General features: G+C 34.0%; 1 protein-coding gene across 2 annotated transcripts in view; it reads left to right on the forward strand.

Moving 5' to 3' along the window:
- FAF1 (Fas associated factor 1) overlaps positions 1-19,689 on the forward strand; it is a 184,614-nt gene that overhangs the window by 61,835 nt on the left and 103,090 nt on the right. For both annotated transcript variants that reach the window (XM_015563297.1, XM_015563296.1), the window contains 4 exons: positions 482-608; positions 1,672-1,735; positions 3,232-3,313; positions 15,578-15,732. In XM_015563297.1, the coding sequence (XP_015418783.1) occupies positions 482-608; positions 1,672-1,735; positions 3,232-3,313; positions 15,578-15,732 (428 nt within the window). The remainder of the gene's footprint in view (positions 1-481; positions 609-1,671; positions 1,736-3,231; positions 3,314-15,577; positions 15,733-19,689) is intronic.

Consider the following 19,689-nt stretch of genomic DNA (forward strand, 5'->3'; position numbering starts at 1 on the left):
TCAATAATACTGTGAGGATAGTGTGCCATATTTTACTAATGAAAATTTTGAGAACCATTGCAGTAAGGAAGTGCCAAGTTTGAAAATGCTACCCTTGCTTTTCAAACATACCCCTGACAAACATAGATTAGTGCGAACTTTATAAAATCTCATATAGCTTACTTTGTCTCTGACCTCTCCAATTGTACCTGTCCCCTCATTTTTTGAGCAATTACTTATTGAGCACTTAATTGTGTTACTATAGGCTAGGGATGAAATAGACAAAAGTTCCTGTCTTCAGTAAGTTTGTAAGCACTTTTTATTTTCCCTCCATCTGCAATCTTTATCTAGGGGTATCACAGCAAGTTTAGAAATATATATAAGCCTTAAACTGAAAAATATTAAGCTTTGCTCTAACAAATGGCTCCTTATTTAGTAAAGCTTTTATAATGTTAAATGTGATTGCATAACTTATATTTTGAAATTTGATTTCCTTAAATAGCAAAGCACCGATGTTCATATGGTTAGTGATAGTGATGGAGATGACTTTGAAGATGCTCCTGAATTTGGGGTGGATGATGGAGAGGTATTCGGCATGGCGTCAACTGCCCTGAGAAAATCTCCAATGAGTGAGTATTAATAGCTCTTTGGGTCCGGCATTATAATGCTCCCTTTTATTGCAAAAACTTATTAAGGGTAGTGAACTTAAAAGTTTCTTACTGACTTTCGGGTTTGGAAAGAGAAAATATAACAAATAGGCATTATTCATTAGAACTAGAGCCTCTTGAGTTTTAATTTTATTAGGCCTACTGATTTTCAATGCTTTAGTAAAATTCATTAAAATGCAAGGAAATGTAACTTGTTTCACATGTGTAATTAGCCAAGAATCTGTCCCTTTACTTTAAACCTAGAGTTTGAAAAACAAATAGCTGGACTTTCTGTGACTGCAGTTGTTTCCCCACATGTTACTAGAGATATCAAAATTTTTACTATTTAAATATTTTAATGAATTAAGCATTAAGTTGTATTTTTTAAATCTTGTAATTAAATTGACGAAATCTCCAAAAACAAAAACAATAGTAGTATTACTTTTCCATTCACTGGTACTCATCTTTGGAAGAATAAATAAATAAATAAATGTGCTATCTCCCTCACTTACACCTTATAAGATACATACTGTAGAATCATAAGTGGTTGCTATATGCAAAATGATCCTTAAAATAAGTTCTTAAATGGCTCATTTACTCTGAAATTAGGGAATTCCTGGGGGCAGAAATAGGTATATTTGCATTAAATTGACGATTTTCTTGATTAATAGGTCTTTAAAATAAATTGAGATTCTTTTTATATAATTTAATCACAAGATGTCATTTCAAGAAAACATTGAAATTCTGAGTGATGCCTGGCACATGTTTTAATTGCCTATTAACAAGATTGTGTCAGTTGTTTTTCCAAAATTTATGAGCTTGGGATTTTTTTAAGTTTCTTTCTCAAGATTTGATGAAATCTCCTAATGTATATAAGGTAAAATGTCTCCCCAGATATATCACAGAAACTAAAACTTAATCTTATTTTCTCTTTATTGATTAAATATATTTCTTATATGTGGGATTAGATGTTATGTGGTTTGTTTTTTGTGTCTATTTGTTTTTTTTGTTTTTGTTTTTGTTTTTTCTTTTGTTTGTTTTTTAGTGCCAGAAAACGCAGAAAATGAAGGAGATGCCTTATTACAATTTACAGCAGAGTTTTCTTCAAGGTAGGGTTAGGATATTAACTATATAAAATTGATGCTTTTTTAATGACGTATTTTTCTGGAGCAGTTTTAATCATAAATTGATTATTTTTTATTTCTCCTTAAAGTATTCAATGGTTCTGTTTGTCAACTTATATAGTCCTGATAGTGAAACATGTTGTATTCACTATCGAATAACTAGTTAACCATTTATGCCACTTCATAGATATAGTCATCTTATCTCTGTAGCTCTTTTTTTCTTCTTCTTTTTAAATTTTAGAGAGGAAGGGAGAGGGAGAGAGAGATAGGAACATCAATGATCAGAAAGAATCATTGATCCGCTGCATCCTGCAAGCTCCCTACTGGGGATCTATCCAGCAACCCGAGCATGTGCCCTGACTGGGAAATGAACCGTTACTTTCTGGTTCATGGATCATTGCTCAACCACTGAGCCACACTGGCCAGGCTTTGTATCTTTCTTTATTGAAGCACAATTAATGAATCACTAATTTAACATTTTGACTATATTCCCAAAGGACTAGGTTACAAAATACTATTTTTTAGTGTATCCTAGGGCAAACAAAATATGCTTCAAAATAACATTACATATAAAATTAATTTTATTTTTTTATTATTTATTTTTTTAAATATATTTTTATTGATTTCAGAGAGGGAGATAGAAACATCAGTGATGAGAGAGAATCATTGATCAGCTGCCTCCTGCACGCCCCCCACTGGGAATTAAGCCCACAATCCAGGCATGTGCCCTTGGCTGGAATTGAACCCTGGACCCTTCAGTCCACAGGCTGATACTCTAGCCATTGAGCCAAACTGGCTAGGGCTAAAAAGATAATTTTAAATGAAAGTGAATTTTTAAATGTTTGTTTGGAGTCATTTAGCATTTCTTTTTTTAAGAGTCTAATATAGCATGTTTTATATGCATTTGAGATTCTCCAAAAGTGTTTAAGTAGAGAGGATTTAAATATTCAACCATAAATTTTCATGTAAATGATATTTCTCTTTAGTTCTATTTTCTGACATAATAGTATAATTTGAAAACTACAGGATACCATTTTTCCCCTTTCAGTTTGACTTCCAGAATAAATGATCTAAAATGCAAAGTTAAGGCCACAGTAGCTAGCGAAATCTTGTGACAGTGGATAACCCGAAACTGCTTATTTATAAATGGCATGGTTTTGTGGCACTTATTAAATACATTTGCTAGATGTACTTAAAATTCTATTGTTCTAATATATCAGTATAGGCCAAGAAGAACTCTAAGAACTAATGAAGCTCATTCCCATGCCTTTAAAGAAATGTTTTAGAGTCTGCTTTGAGAGGTGCCGGGGGGAGGAAGGAGGATAATTGGGGGAGAAAAAATAAAAAAATAAATGTTTTAATGTTTGATCTGTACATAAGAGATATTAGCCTTGAATTAACTTAAATCATTGTTTAGACTTGTGTAACTTAGAAGTTCATTTGAAATGTATTTTAATTAATAGGCACACTTTTTCCTATAGATATGGAGACTGCCATCCTGTATTTTTTATTGGATCATTAGAAGCTGCTTTTCAAGAGGCCTTCTATGTGAAAGCCCGAGATGTAAGTGCAATCTTACTTTTTCTGGTTAAAAAGTACATCCCATAGTTTTACCACCAAGCCTGGGGCAATGCTTAATGTTTTCTGTTTTTTTCAGGTTGAAGACTTGATTTTTATTCTGTTTCATCTACCACCATAATCATTACCAAAATGCCCATTTCAGAGGGGTAGTAGTGTGATAGGGTACTGCTGGCTCTTGCAGAAGGCCTTGATACAGGGTTTTTTTTTTTGTAGGAAAATAAAAAAGAGTGGACATGCTTAGAAGGGACCAGGCTACTTGTTTGTATTCTTTTCAGTTATGTGATTGACAGGTTCTTGCTAAAGGATTTTTCCTTCAGTCTTTTCCCAAAATGATTATTCCTTCTAGTGGTATGTATCTAATAGCTGCAATATATTTTTCCCAAAAGTCACTTTAGACAACAGAAAGATTCTTCCTTAACCTCAGAAATGGGCTTTGTGATCTTGAAATCAAGTAGATTGACATTTATAACAAGAATCAAAGGGTACATTTGAAGCAAGAAGGTTCTATACCATCACTCTGTTGGCAGCAGTCAAGACATGGCAGAAATCAGTAATCTGGTTTCTGCCTATTTGTGCAGCTTCAGCTTTTCCCATTCCCTGCCTTACACTTAATAAATCTAGCAACAGTGTACCATTTGTATTTTACCATAATTTTACTCTTTTTTCCATGTTTCCCTACTGTCAGGAATGGCTTTCTCCTGCTTTTTACCTGGTTGACTCTACACTTTCTCTGAGACTTAACGTTACTTTCCTGACTTTTCCACTCCTCCCTCTGACATTAACCACAGCCACTCCTTTAATACTTTGCAATAATACTCTGTGCTCTTATTGTTACACTTAACATGTTGCTTATAATTATTCTTTCTCTCTCCATATATGTATCTTCTTGAGGTTTTTTTTCTTTTTAGCTGTGACTGTGTAACCCTCACATTCTTATACATAGGAAGTACTCTATATGTTTAGTGAATGAAGGAAAAAAGACAGAGAGGAAGGAATAGTGTGTAGATGGAGTAGAGGGTAAGTTATTGGAATTAAAGAGGGCATAGAATTTTGAGAATAGAGTTCAAGGATGCCTCTGAAATTTCTAGTTTCTAGTATATGTTAAACTCTGACCTAAAGAAAAATTGGTTATAAACAGATTTTAAAAATTGAATTGCAAGACAATCATTAGTAATCAAACTTAGAGCTATCACTGACAATTTAATGAGATAGGTTAAGAAATATAAACATCAGATGTTTTTTACCCTAAAAATAGTGGAATACTTCATCATACGGGCTGTTTTAAGCATCTATTTCTAACTCTTAAATCTATATTAAATTGATATTATTTTTGAAGAATTACATTTTTATAATACATGTTATAGTTTCTATAAATATAGGTTCATGGGAAATACTGAAAAGCAAGAAGAAAATATTCTAACAGATTTATGGTTAACTTTATGATATATGTTTTTTCATAATTTTTATTATATATTTCAATGAGTATATTTGTGAATATTTAACATAAAATTGAGTCATGTTATAATTTTGTTAAAAGGTTTTTTTGCCTTTTAATATTATGATTATTTCTTAATTATATTTTAACTTTTTATAAAGATGATTTTAATATAGAAAAAGTAAAGCAGAATAGTACAATAAACACCCAAAATTCTCTATAGATTTAATAATTACTAAAATTTTGCCATATTTGCTTCTTCTATATACAGGGCATTTAAAAGTTTTAATGGAGTTTTAAGGTTTAAAGCTTCAAAAGTTGAACTACTTACTTATAAAAGAGCAGCATTTGAAATTTAATTCTTTACATTTTTGTACTTATTTAAGGATTTTAGTGAATAATTTTTATAAGTTTTGTTTCATTCTCTGAAAATTGCAAACATTGACTAGAACAGAAAATAAATTTAAAATTTATTGAAAAATTCACAAAACAAGTGTAAAACAAATATAAAGTTTCAAATGTTTTTTTTTAGTTTGCAGAAGTTAAATGATTGAAATTATTAAAACTTAAAACTGTTCAAAAACATTTGATATACCCTTATATATTCATTATTTTTTACTAAGCCATTTTAAAGTATTTTACAGACATCATATTTTACCCCTAAAATCTTCTGCATGCATTTTTCAAATATAATGATATTTTTCTTCATCACCACGGTACCATGTAACAAAATTAACAGTAGTTCCCTAATATCATCTGTCTTTTTAACTGTTTTTTTTGGGGGGGAGGGGGGGCACCACAATCCACTCAAGAATCATGAATTATATTTGGTTGTTAGATATCTTAAATCTCTTTTAAACAAGCACTGCCTCCACTTTTTGTTTTTCATGACATGTGCTTTGTGAAGAAATCATGCTAGATAACTTATACATTGTCCCAAATTCTGGATTTGTATGACTGTTTCTTTGTGGTATTATTTAACTTGTTCCTCTATCTCTGTATTTCCTGAAAAATGGATATTAGGTCTAAAAACTTTGTTTGATTCAGGTTGAACTTTTTTTTGCAAGAATGCTTTGTAAGCAATGCTGAATACTTTTTTAAGAGGATTTTTAATAGTTATAGAGTCATTGTATGACCATGTTATTATATTTAAACAATTATTTATTGTTGGACATAAACATGTTTGAAAGAATATCTAACTATAGCTTTGAAATAATATACTTTTTAATTCGCTTTTTAATAAGAATGTATTTGTGATATATCTGTCTCTGCTTTCCAGCAAGATTACTAAGCAGTTGAAGTAACCAGAAGATGTCAGGGCTCTTTGTAACTTAAACTGTAGCTCCAAAAATAGGGATAGACATCTTTTAAATCCCATTTTAAAAAGCTACTGTAAGATATACTATGAACACCTTAAACATTATAACTTTAAATGAAGATACTTATTTAAATATACAGTACTTACTAAAGAACTTTTAATAAGCAACTTATACAATAAATTGGTATTTGGATTTATTTAGACTGATGATCCCCAGAGGAACATAAAATCATTTAATTTCTGGGTATTTCTAATGAACCAATTGATTGTTTTTTTATTAGTACCTTGGTATTTCCAAAAGGTGAAAATCATTGGTTCATGTAATTAAATGTTTTGTGTCATATTAGATTTCTACCAAAATCAGCTGACCTCTTTGGACTCTTAAGCTGTCCTTATCCTTCTTCCCTTGTCCGGGGCTTTTTTCTTTTCTTATTTTTCTTTTTCAAATTAAAGTTCAACCGTTTATGCATTGCTTACTATGTTACTCTAAAACAGAGTATTTTATCCACATGCTAGATAAATTTTTCAAAATTAAATCTAAGCAGTTACATTTATTACGCTCATCAACCACATTATACACATATTATATCAACATTAATATTGTTGTGATGAGGAAGCTCAGAAAACCTAAATGACTGGCCCAAAGACACATAAATAGTAAGTTGTAGAGACCCAAAAAGATCTCAGGTGTGGGAAATACTGGTTAATACTGTTCTACCAAACTTGTTTTCAGTGGTAACTGCTGTACTGCAGAATTCAGTTATCATACTTTTTATCTCCTTTTCAGAGTTCACATTTGAGAATTAAAAACAAATCTTTTTTGCCATTATTTTTTAAACTTATGAATGATCATTAAAAAAAACAATTTGCTGATGTTCAAATATTTTAAGGCAGTGTGACTGATACTGTGGCATTCTTACTAAATTTCTTTCATCTTAAATATCACATGTTTAATTTAAGCTGAGGGAGGCACATTAATTTTACCAGGGCAACAGATGAACTTCAAGCACCAGCATTCTTCACTTGAAGTGAGAAATTGAGTTCCCAGAGTAAATAAAAACAAGATTGAAGGTTTAAATCCTCTGCTAGGCTTTTTGAACTTATATACTCATTAAATGTTTATTGGAGTGGTGGGATTACAAAGGATTTAGGGAGCTTCATCAACTCATATATAGCTAATCACTAAGTAAAACACTACATTTGATAAAGTGTTTCTCACAATGCCACATTCAGTCCATCTTAATGAAAACTGCTTCAAACTGATTTTATTTGAGAGCACTTCTTGGTGAGAGTGCTCATAGTGCTTTCTGCCTTTTTCATGAGGAATTTACATGGGAGATAAATCAAAGCAGAGCCCCAACTTAGTAAAACAGGTATTCTAAGTTCTTGTGTTTAAGTTTATTGTGACAGAGTTTGACTTTTGACAATGGGGTGTTAAGTTTTATGACCCCCTCTCCCTCTCTCTTAACTATTAGGATATTCTTTCAGTTGATGGCCATAAATATTGATCACATGCCAAATGTGGTATAGAGGTTACCTGCCCTTAAGATGCTCACAGTCTAGTGGGAAGATAAGACAATATAAACAGATCTACATAGTATAACATGGTATAGAAGCAAAGAGGAGAGGTACTTTATCTACCCTAGAAATTCAGCGAGTCATACTTCTGATGACTAATACTTAGGCAGATATCAGAATTATTAAAAATAAAAGAAAAACAGTCTATAGCAAAGGCAAGAAAATTAAAATGAGAGAAATACAAACCGAAAATCAAGACAGGTAGTTGGATTGCAAGGTACGAGGCTGGGAAGATCATCAAGGGCCACGGCATGGGGGGCATTGTGATTCCCAGCATTACCTAGCATTTTAAAGATATTTGTTGTATGAAGCTTATATTTTATCTTCAGATAAGTGAGCAATGGTCATCTTCCTTAATTGAGATTGTAGAAGAGTCACCATTGGCCACATCGTCCCTGGGAGTTCTTCAAAAGAAGGTTCTTTTCCTTTTTTAGAGCCTTTCCACCTCTCATTCTGCCACCCCCAAATTCTCTTCACAACAAAAGTACCCTAGAGAAAGTCAACAGCAATAAAAATCCCAGTGCTAGGATTTATCTCTGATGTGAAGGATTGTTCCTTTTCCAGCATCCCCTTGGGAGACTGCGCTTTGATATATCAATAATCCTGTTACATCTCCTTAGATCTTCACTTCAGACCAGTGCCGGTTCCAAATATTACACATAAATTAAGGAAACCAGTGCTCAATTTTGTATTTCCCCCTTACTGACTCTATGACCCCAAATAAGCAATAAGCCGGTTTCTAATCTGGGAAGAAAAAAAAAAAGGATGAAGATAATAATATCTATATGGTGTGATAAAAATTAAATCGGATGCTACCCATAAATGCTCCCAGCACTGTGGCTATGGTGCTGTTAAGCAGTTTTGGACAAATTTGAGGAATTTTTGTACAATGACAAAACAGATTTTCTCATGTAATCCATGAACTAGTTCTAAGAATAGTTCCAGAAAGGAATTTTGAGAATCCCTGTGAGCATTTGCAGTACTAAAATGAGTATTATGCATTAATTGTGCCTGTTACCAAGTTTTATTACCTTTTTTTAAAAAAATCAGACCATTTTAAAGTAGTTGCTATTTCTACTTCCTCATGTTAAATCTAAATATCATTACTGATCAGTGTTGTTTAAGAAAAAATAAGTCCTACACAGCTATAGTTGATGAGTTTCCAGCGCTCTAGCATCCAGAAAAACTAGGCAAACAAACTTATTTGTAATTTCGGAAATATACACAGTCTGTTCATCTTATCTTTTGTTTTCTTTTCAATTTAAATTTCTTAAAGGTAAACAGTGTTCTTAGAGTAACTTTATATGATAGCTAGGACAGCATCCTACACATCTATGAGATAAGACCTAGATTCTAATAGAATTTTTAAGTATATTTCATTATGCAAATAAAGTGTGTGTTGTAAAATAGTAATATGGGTACATTTAAAGTAGAAAATGAGTTACCACATAATCCCAATCTGAAAATAACCACTATTAAATCTTTTTACTTTGAAATGTGATTTTTTTAAAAAAAATCTGCAAGCATGTATATAAACAAGAAGTTTATTTTATATAAATGCAACTGTATCAAATCTGCTGTTCTATAATTAGATGTGAACACTAAACAGTACATTGTTAGCACCATATTTAGAATTTGCCTCTAATTCTCCAGCTGAGTTATATTTACTGACACACATTATGGGCACACATTCACACACATTCTCCTATTTAGCAGGCCTGTGGTTAAATAGGGGTAGTTATTCCTCTCAGAAGAGAAGAGGATCAGAAAAATCCTGCCTGCTCTTTTATGTGGCTGCTTTTCTGGCATTATTATTGCTCCTACGTGTTCACCTGGAAAACCAATGGGATGAGATCTATGGTCCGGCCTAAAACTGCCTGCATATTTTCTTGTCTCCATACTCTGTCTCCCAACGTCCCCAAAGAGCCTGGCTGCCTCTCTACAGTTTGCCATAGGAGCCAATCACTTGAGCTTCTAATTTCCTTAGTCATAAGAACTTCAGTCACCTATTGTCCTTCCTCAAAGATATTTTATGATTTGAGTATTACAGTCTAAACAGTGAAAACTGATAAAGCTGTATATCCAGTGAACATTTGTCAGCTTATTTTGTGAAGAGAATTTGATTTTGCTTTAAGCTTTTTGTTTGTTTTTTCTTAACCTATGACCTCCATGTGAGAGTTCTTCCTATGTGAGACTCAAATACATCTGCATCCTCAAGATTTCAGAGTGCTATCCTAAGCACCTGCTTCAGCAAGTGAGAGGGAAAGACACCATCTAGGCGTTTCCGCACCTTCAGTAGCTCCAGTCCATTGCTGCCTATTGGTCCCCAAACTCAGCTTTGGGAGCCAAAAAAGGCAAAGTGTCATGATTTTCCTTCAAATCAGTCTGCACTCTGGGTCTTCTCTCTTCAAAAATTACTAACTTTGAATTCTGTGAACACATCAGGCCATTGACATCACCGGGCTTTCCCCAAACTTTTCTCTTTGGTTTTTCTCTTTTTTTTCCTCACAACAACCTAAATTTAAAATTCAGCTCAAGTCACAGAGAAATTAGTAACTATAACCTGCTTTTAAAATTTAGCTCAAGTATAACCTTCATGAAGACACAGGCAGTCTGAGTTCATGCTTAGCCTTGGGACTTCCTCTGTTACAGTACTCATATCACCACTCTCATCTAAATAAAGTGTTGGACTTCTCACCTCCAGAACTATATGGCACCCAAAGCACAGAATAGTGAAGTCCCTTTCCCAAAGTCACACAGCTGGGCGGTGGCAAAGCAGGAATTTCATCCCAAACAGTATGGTTTCATGTTGCCCTGCCTTTATTTACTTGAGTCACCATTGCATGCTGGTCTAGACTTACAAACATCCATATACAGGAACAGGATTATGGAAATAGGCAGTGTACTGGAATGATCCTAATTAGAGCCTAGATTTAAAACAGTAAATAAAACAGCTACAGAGGACATGTTGAGGTACTTGGTGTTATATAAAGGAATGTCTTTATTTCTTAGGAAACAGAACTTAAAATATTTAGGGTTGCGATGTCATGATGTTCATGATATATGCAACTTTAAATGTTTCAGGAAGACGCATAATAAGAATGATAGAGCAAATATAGCAAAATATTAATAATTAATCTAGGGAAAGGATAAATGGGTGTTTATTGTTGTATCAGTATATCAGTTGTTTGTATCTACAGATTATCCCCAAACTTAAAACAAGCAAATAATAGTGATGATGATTCGGATTATTATGGTAATGATGATAGAAAAGAAGGGAAATGGAAGAGAAGAAGCAAGTCAGGTCCCAGTTTACACAAAGGAAAATATTTTTATTTTAAATTTATTTTCATTCTTAGACTGAAAAAACTGACCTAGCATTTCTAGAAATTATTTCTCATTTCAACTTTTAAATCATTGAACATTCAGGTTATGAATGTTCTGGTACTCAAAGAAACTAGACAACATCCTTTCAGTTCAGCAGCATATATTTTCTGAGTGTCTGCTCTGTGCCTGGCTTATTTTGAGACATAGCCAGCTCATTTCTCCCAGCTCTAATATTCTTTGGTTCTGTGATGCTAAGTGCCTAAATACAATAGCAACTGTAGCTCAAGGACAAGCCATATTGGTTGTCCTCAGCGTGGCATTTCCTAAGCATCAACTTAGACCTTTGTTCCTCAATTTGAATGTGAAGATTGGTGAAGTCCTAATGGCAAGAGCACAGTTAAGCATCCCACACACTGTTGCCAGTAGGAGAAATGAAGGAGCTGCATTATCTTTAATACATTTTTATGGCTATTATTTCTCTTGGAATTGCGTTCAAATCCTTTATTTTGCATTGATAGTTCTGCACTCTTCATCCTAACAGCTACATTTTATTCAGTACCTACTATGGGGTCAAGCATTTTAAATAGGCATTATACCTACTTTATCCATAATCCTTACTACACCCATTTTGCCCCAAATTCACACAGCTAGTAAGTGGCAAAACTGGGTTTAGCACAGAGCTTTTTGTTACTTTAAAACTAGGAGACTTTCCTTTACACTGTGTTACCTAAACCTCAATCATAGAGGGAGTCTGAGAGTGTAGCTGGGCAGCTCGCCTTTGTCATCTACCAGTCTTACGCCCTCTCTGCCAAATTAGGAAGCACAAATAAAATATAGGTTTTTTTAATTCCCCAATTTTATCACTTATCATATGGTACTGTAATGAAATCTTCCTTCCCCCTATACCACCTTCTCTCCAACTGTTTGAGGGCAAGGGAACTTTGTTTTATTCATCTTTATATTTTTAATACCTAATACATAGGTACTCCACAAATGTTAGTGAACTAATTATTAATGGGCCAGAGGAAAAATGTTATAGTAATGGAAAACAAAACATTTTCTTAGCTTTTTCTATGTGCCAGATGCCCTTTCTTCACAAAAGCAGTTTTCTGATATGCTCAGTTTTCACTGTTTTGGCCTGTGTTTAATTGAGCTCAAGAAAAAAAAATCTGAAATCTGAGTCTGAGGTTCATTTAACTGTGCCTATAATTTAATGAGATTTATGTAGCCCAAGTTTACTAGCATTTGCATATTAGTAAGAATCTTTATATTTTGCTTATTATTACTATCATAACAGAAGAAAAATTTTTGTTGAAAGCTTATTATGTTAGAGATAAAAGATTATTTTAAAACTATTCCATCTCCCTTTCTGAAAGCTACAATAGGAGTACCTCCAGCCTGAAGATCCTCTTCGGATACTCTTTTTATTGTGTCCTTTTTCTCACAGTTTAGAGCTTAAAGTGAGATTTTTTTTTAAGTGTGTTTTCCTGGCATCTCATGTTTAACAGTGTCAGGGTTTGTGTCCCTGGACGAAAACTGTTTCTCCGGAGCCTTTTTTCTCTCAGCTTCCAGTGAAAAGAGGGGCGAGGCGAGCCAGTAGCTTACCACAAAGCAATGCCACCACAAAGGAAAGATTAAGGGTTTAGAGAGAGGTCAATGTGGGTTTTTCTCTAACTAAACACTTTCCTAAAGTTTCCTTGTGGAAAAATAATGAAGTCATCTCAGAGTTTTTAAAGAATTTTTATTTCTTTTTCACCGTCTGCATTCGCTTGTCTTCTCAGCATGGATGTTTAATCTTCCGAGGCTTTGTGAATTGGCCCAAATGAATAAGTGGTGATCTGTCTCTCTAGGAGCTAGAGGCTTATTCTAAGGGCCTAATCACTGAGTAAACACATCTTTGCCCTCCCTCTCACAACTGCGATATAATAGTCGAGATTCTAGCACAGTAACCTGGATATTGCAGGGACCAATGCTTTGAAATGCAGAATGGTTGATCCTCCAAAACAGACAGTGCCTGATCTTTGCCTGCCTCTTTCTTCTTTTGTAAATTAAATATTGCCAAAGAGATGCTGTTTTATTGCTTGATATTGTGCATTAGTGCCCTGGATTTCCAAGTTTAGTTTCAGTCAGCACTGTCGGTTGCACTTATAGGGAACTCTGCATGTTGGGTTTCTTGGTAGCTTCTTCAGCACATGTGTGTTTTGATTTGGAAGAGCATTTAAATTAAATCAGTGAGATAGCAATGTAAATCGCTAATCTCTTTCCCAAAGTTTAAATGTTCTATTGCAGTGTTCTTGAGAGAAATAGGCATTTCAATGATTTAAGTATTGCCATTGTTTGGTTAGAAATATGCTGATTTAAAAGTGGACTGCTCTTGTTCCCACTGTCTCATTAAATATAGTTGCTGAGAAACGATTGAGCAGAATTAGAGGTTGACATCCCTCTGTCTATTCAGCTGGAGAGCTCCTAAGAAAAGGGACTCAGTTTGTTAGTGCTGCCAGGTTCAGTTCCTTTCCCTCTGCTGCCATTTGTTTTTTTTTTTTTTTTTGCCAGGAGGGGCTGTTTGAAATCAACATTCAAGTTTCTTTCATCAAACATACTGAGACCTATGCTAGCTTAGGGATGCAAAGACTGAAAGAGACCCAGTCCTTACACTGGAGAGACTTTGGGGGTGGGCGGGGGGCGAGGGGTAGGGGATATACTGGTAAACAATTAGAATACTAATGGGAAGAGATAGAGGTCCAGAAGAGGAAGCTCTTAACTCTGCCTAAGGGAATCAGGGGAGGTTTCACAGAGGAATTTGCTTTGAGCCTTAAAAGATGAGTAGGAATTGATCAGATAAGTATCTCTTCAACAATGTATCTGATTACAAACTTCCTAGAAGCCTCTATGGTTTTCTGCAGACTCAACATAGATGAACCCTGAGTCTTTTTTATTCATCATTTTATCACCACTGCTCCCTGCTGTGCCTAACACAAAGTATTTCATCAAATGCTTGTTGAATGAATGAATAAATGACTTGAAACATGGAAGCATCTATTGTTGGAGTAGCTGAGCTACTTATCTTAGGAATCCTGCTCTTATTCTAATCACATGCTGTCTGTGAGGCTCCAGAACCACTGCTGTATGAGCAGTGGCCAGTCTGGCATCTTCATATTGTATAAGCACTTTAAGCCTTACCTATAATGTTGGCAATTTCCCTGCCATTATCAAAGAAAGAACAGTAGGCTTAGAGTCAGTCAATCCGGGTTTTATTCTCAGATGTACTGCTTACTTAACTGGTTATGAAATTTAGGACAAGTCAGCTTTTAAATTTCCTCATATACTAATAAAGTTAACACTATTTTACAGGTTTATTCTGGGGACTAAAGTAGATAATGGGTATGTAACTGCCTCCTCTTCATAGTAGATGCTTTTGGAATCTTAATCTACCTTCATCTTATATTATAAAGTTTAACTTTGAAAAAGATATTTTAATTATAATTTGGTTTATTTATCAGGATAATTCCATCAGATAAGTTGATCAGACTTCATTAACTTTCATCAACATGAGCCTTATTTTTTTCTATAAATGTTCTTTGATTTAGTATCTCACACAAGTTTTTCTTTATTATCATCACATCTTTATTTAATATGAAGGGAAAGCCTGAGCTTCCTTGAAATTTTCCTTTGCTAGAATTTCAAATGTTTGTACATTGTCTTTACCATAAAATTTTATCTTTCCGTTTTCTAGTAATTGACTGTTCTTTAAAGTCAACTCTTCTACAAGATAGCACCAAGAAGTCAGTTAACGACAATTTAGGCTCTTTAATTGTGATTGTTGTTGTTAAAGCTGTTAGGTTGCAATTTATGTTGCTCAGTTTTAATTTTTAGTTTCTATGATCTTACTGAATGTTCAACTACGATGGAACACTTTTAAGAGACCAGATGTCATTTCTTGAAAGCAAGTTTTAACAGATAGAAGGGAAAGAATAATTTTCCATATGAGAAACTACATTATTGGGCATTTTCTGAAATATAAACCAGAAAGAATTTATGTGAAGTGAACATTTTTCTATCATTTCAAGTGGCAATTAGAAGTTACCTGCTCTTGAATTAGAACTTTAATATGGGGACACATTAAGGGCTTTAAAATTACCTGTAGAATTAAAACTTCATTTTAGACTTTTTCCTTTTAAGTAGAAGAGACTTCTCAGTGTTTAGATTAAAAACATTAAAAATATATAAAGAAAATTTAACAATCACTCTTAATCAGTATTTTTTCTTTGTATAGTTGAAGAGTTCAAAAGAAAATGCAATTCTTTTGCAATTTCTGCTTGAGATAGGCTTGCAAACATTAACAGGAGTCTATGATAGGAGTCTGTAAAATGGAATAGAATCATCCCAGCCTCTTTAGAGTATAAGGAAGCAAATCTATTCATATCAGTAAATGCTTTAGGAACTCCCAAGTATTGGGGACTCTTTTAGGGAATAGCATTTAATTTTTGTCTTTGCTGCTTATATTGACTGAATCTGATGCCCTTCTAAAATTTAAGAAATCTTACATTAGTAAATATTTTAACTCATCATTTTTTTCTTCTCTTTTCAGAGAAAGCTTCTTGCTATCTACCTCCACCATGATGAAAGTGTATTAACCAACGTGTTCTGCTCACAGATGCTATGTGCTGAGTCTATTGTCTCTTATCTGAGTCAGAATTTTATAACCTGGGCTTGGGATCTGACAAGGGATGCCAATAGAGCAAGGTAATATTGTTCACAACTTATAGCTGGGCTATTCTTTTTCTTTAAGGCCATCACTGTATTTGGTTTTTATCATCATAAACATTTTCATCCTGAGCATTAAATTCTCTATATTTAATTAGATATTAGCCATTTGTTGTAGCTAATATTTGCAGTTACTCACAATTACGAATTCCTTAACTTTTAAAGATTTCTTAAATTCAAAAATAACTACAAAATTAAAACACATTGTTCTCATCTTTTTTGCAATCAAAGAGATATTGTGCATTTCTGTTTTTTATATGTTCTAATATTGTAATATGTTGTTAAACATTTAGAGAAAAATCTGTTTTTAAATAATGTTTAGAAAAAGCAAGGCAAGTCTAACATATAATCCTAGTAGCAAGTTTATTTTTTTAATAATTCCAATGAAGAAGACAAGACATTCTGGATCAGTCAAGTGGAATTGGTAATAGCTTAACTTGAGCATATGCTAATTGATGTAATCGCTTTATTGCACATATTCTTTTGCACACATCCATAATCTCAATAGGAAAAAAAATCCCTTTTCTAGTTGCCAGGGTAAATTTACTTAGTTTGTTAATCATAACTGTAAGTGATAAATAATTCTTCATATTTTGCCTATTTGCATTTCCCATCTGAAATATATTTCATTGTGTTTAATTACACATGTGGCCACAACATGCCGTGATGTTACTTTGGGTATGTTAACACAATCATAATCACAGGCTATTGGTTTATGAACAAGGAGATTAGATTAATTCATTTTAAGGCAAGTCTATTGTAGCTACCTATTTTAAGTGATTATAGCACAATTAGAAATTAAATCATCTGATTTGTCTATATTATTTTGCGGCATACTGAATTTTTGCTCATCATTCAGACTTTGTTTTATGTAAGCTGAATCTGAAAAGAAAAATGATCTTCCTTTAAATGTGAAGCAAAAGAATGTAGAAGCAATTCCTTCATCTAGTACTTCATTTCTTTAAGCAAATGGTTAGGAAATTTCATAGGATGACTTCGTTCTGCCTTGGAAATCTCCCATGTTATACATAAATAAAGAACCTTTAGTACCTGTATTTGTTTAAATTAAATCAGACTATTATGCACACTCAGTTAAAGGTGATGAAAAGCAGTGCCAAAAACAGATAAAAATGCAGCATCGAAGGTCTTTCATGAGGCAAAATACATAGACTGGAGACTTGGCTAAATCTTTTACTATTCACTGGCAGTAAGGAATCTCCTCCTTTCCTTTTATCCACAACTTGATGGAGAAGGAAACACTATTTCTAAACCATCTGTAGTGGCTAAGTTCAGCGGGCTACCTGCTGTTATTTTGTTCTATCCTCCATTTAATTCCTTAGTTCCTTTTATTTTACAATGACAAAAAATTGCAGTGTAGTTTCTTTTGAAAAACAGTGTTTGAGGGGTTTTTTTTATGACTGGCAATCAACAGCCATGTAATTGCTTTGTTATGTTTTACTAAAGAAGTCTGTTAAGTAGCACAACTTTGATACACTAGTAATAAGAGTTTGCAGGTTACAGAGACACCTGTGGTGACCAAAGCGACAGAAGCTGCTTAGTAGAAAGAGCCAGTACAGCTGTGTCCTATTAACTCCTTATGACACTTTTTTAAAACACAAAATAAAGGCCTTGTTTAAGGCTTTAGAGCTATTTCTCAATGAATTGAGGATGGGCTATGAAGTATGATAGGATATTTTAATCTATATTTTTTAAAATGTGGCATCTTGTTAGTAAGTTTCTGTCATCAAAATAAAAAGAAGTGATATTAAAGACTGAAAATAGAAATATCTAGGAATTCAATTTAATAAAGAATGTAACGATTTCTGGAATTTAAAATACTTGGCATCCTTATTTAAAATCAAATTCCATCTGTATTACAAATTTAAAACCATTTTAACTTAAGTTATTACACTTCTCTCTAAAAAGTAATACAGTTATGTAGCTACTTTTCATGTGCAGTCCTCATTATTACTGTTAAGGCAAATAGGAAAATATACATTTTACAAACAAGATGAAAATTCATTGGACTGACATATTCCTAAAAGAGAATAAAAGTGGATTTCCTTTTGACATATGAAACTGTAAGAGAATTAGTTATTTAGGCTGATATTAGTGCCCCCAAAAAGGGTTTACTTTAGCTGCACGTTTCTTACCACCTATCATAGATTCATCTAAATAAAATTGTCTAATTGAGTTTTGTCTCTGTGGTCTCTCCTGTATTTTATCACCACATTTATCCAAAGGTGTTTGTCGTGAAAATTAATTGCACCATCCATTTGATGCTATTGCCATTGAGTAACAAAACTTCAAACTTTTAAATCAGTGAAGACTGCTGCATTAATAATTAGTGGGCTACATATGGAAAGTTGTTATGCCATCATTTGTCTATTACTAGGGAGTTAAAATGGGACAGATTTACATGTGGAAAGATAGAGGAGATTTCCAGCATCAGAAATAAGATTGTTGCTGTAGATGCCCTTTTACCTGGGGGTGGCGTGGGGGGTTGCTTGTTTGTTTGTTTTATGACAAAATATAAAAGTTTAGAAATGAATTTATGGTGGATGGCTTGTCTGGTCCCATACCTGGCTATTGTAGTTGAGGCTAGTCATAAATTTAGAGAAACCTGAACCTGTAAGCTATTTAGTCTGGATGCTTCCTTAGTGGTTTTCTGGAACTATCCCTAATAGCCAGGGGAAATTGATGCCCAAGATGGGTAAAGACTTGCCAAGCAAATTTACGTTTGCTTATGAAATACTCTGATTAAGCCTACAGAAGCATTAATCCTTAATTTACTGTGAATCTCTCATGTCTGTAGAATATAAGAGGCTATGGAACTAAGTGAATGCTTTGGTAGGGTTACTAGAATGTCAATTGCTATTATGTTAAATTTCCTCATTTCCTTAATAAATTAGAGTAAAAAATAACCAGATTTCTATAGAATGTCACTCACTATCTTACATCCCTGTGATGTTGATGATTTTGAATTTCTCACCTCCAAAATAATTCTAATAACTTTCTTTATAAGTTGAATACTCAAGTTAACCAACCTATCTATATAATAAAAACCCATGTGACCGTTAAGGCAGAACGACCGGTCACGATGATGCACAATGACCACCAGAGGGCAGACACTCAATGCAGGAGCTGCGCCTGGTGGTCAGTGCGCTCAGCCAGAAGCCAGGCTCACGGCTGGCAAGTGCAGGGGCAGTGGCGGGAGCCTCTCCTGCCTCCGTGGCAGTGCTAAGGAGCAGTGAGCAGGCAGGCGGTAAGAAGTGAGGGGTCCCTGCAGGGAGTGGACCTAAGCCAGCAAGCGGACATCTCCCGAGGGGCCCCGAACTACAAGAGGGCGCAGGCCAGGCTGAGGGACCCTGCCCAGTGCACGAATTTTGTGCACCGGGCCTCTAGTATCTGTATAAAGTAGATTAGAATAATTCCTAGATTGATCTTAGAATATTCCACATATGAACTGAGACATCAGACTTTAGCTGTAATGATTATTACAGTGTACACGCTCACTAAATTATCATATAGAACAGTAGTCGTCAACCTTTCGGACGTCATGGACCTCCAGGGGTCCGTGGACCACCAGTTGACGACCGCTGGTATAGAAGGCTTATTCATTTTATTTGTTTCATTAAAAAAGGAACTATACAAAATTTTAGGGGAAAGAAACTCAATAAGCATTTGGCAAATTAATGTAATGTATCCAATTCCACCTGAGACTATTGCTTATAATTTCAGTATTGTATATTGAAGTGGAGGTTTCTTTCTTAGAAAACTCTGAACAGCCTTGTTGGCTGCCATGTCTATTTAGATTTCAGGGCCACTGTTTCTTTTTTTTTTTTTTAATATATTTTATTGATTTTTTACAGAGAGGAAGTGAGAGATATAGAAAGTTAGAAACATCGATGAGAGAGAAGCATCGATCAGCTGCCT

Source organism: Myotis davidii, unplaced genomic scaffold (assembly GCF_000327345.1).
Source record: "Myotis davidii unplaced genomic scaffold, ASM32734v1 scaffold539, whole genome shotgun sequence".
Lineage (NCBI taxonomy): Eukaryota > Metazoa > Chordata > Mammalia > Chiroptera > Vespertilionidae > Myotis > Myotis davidii.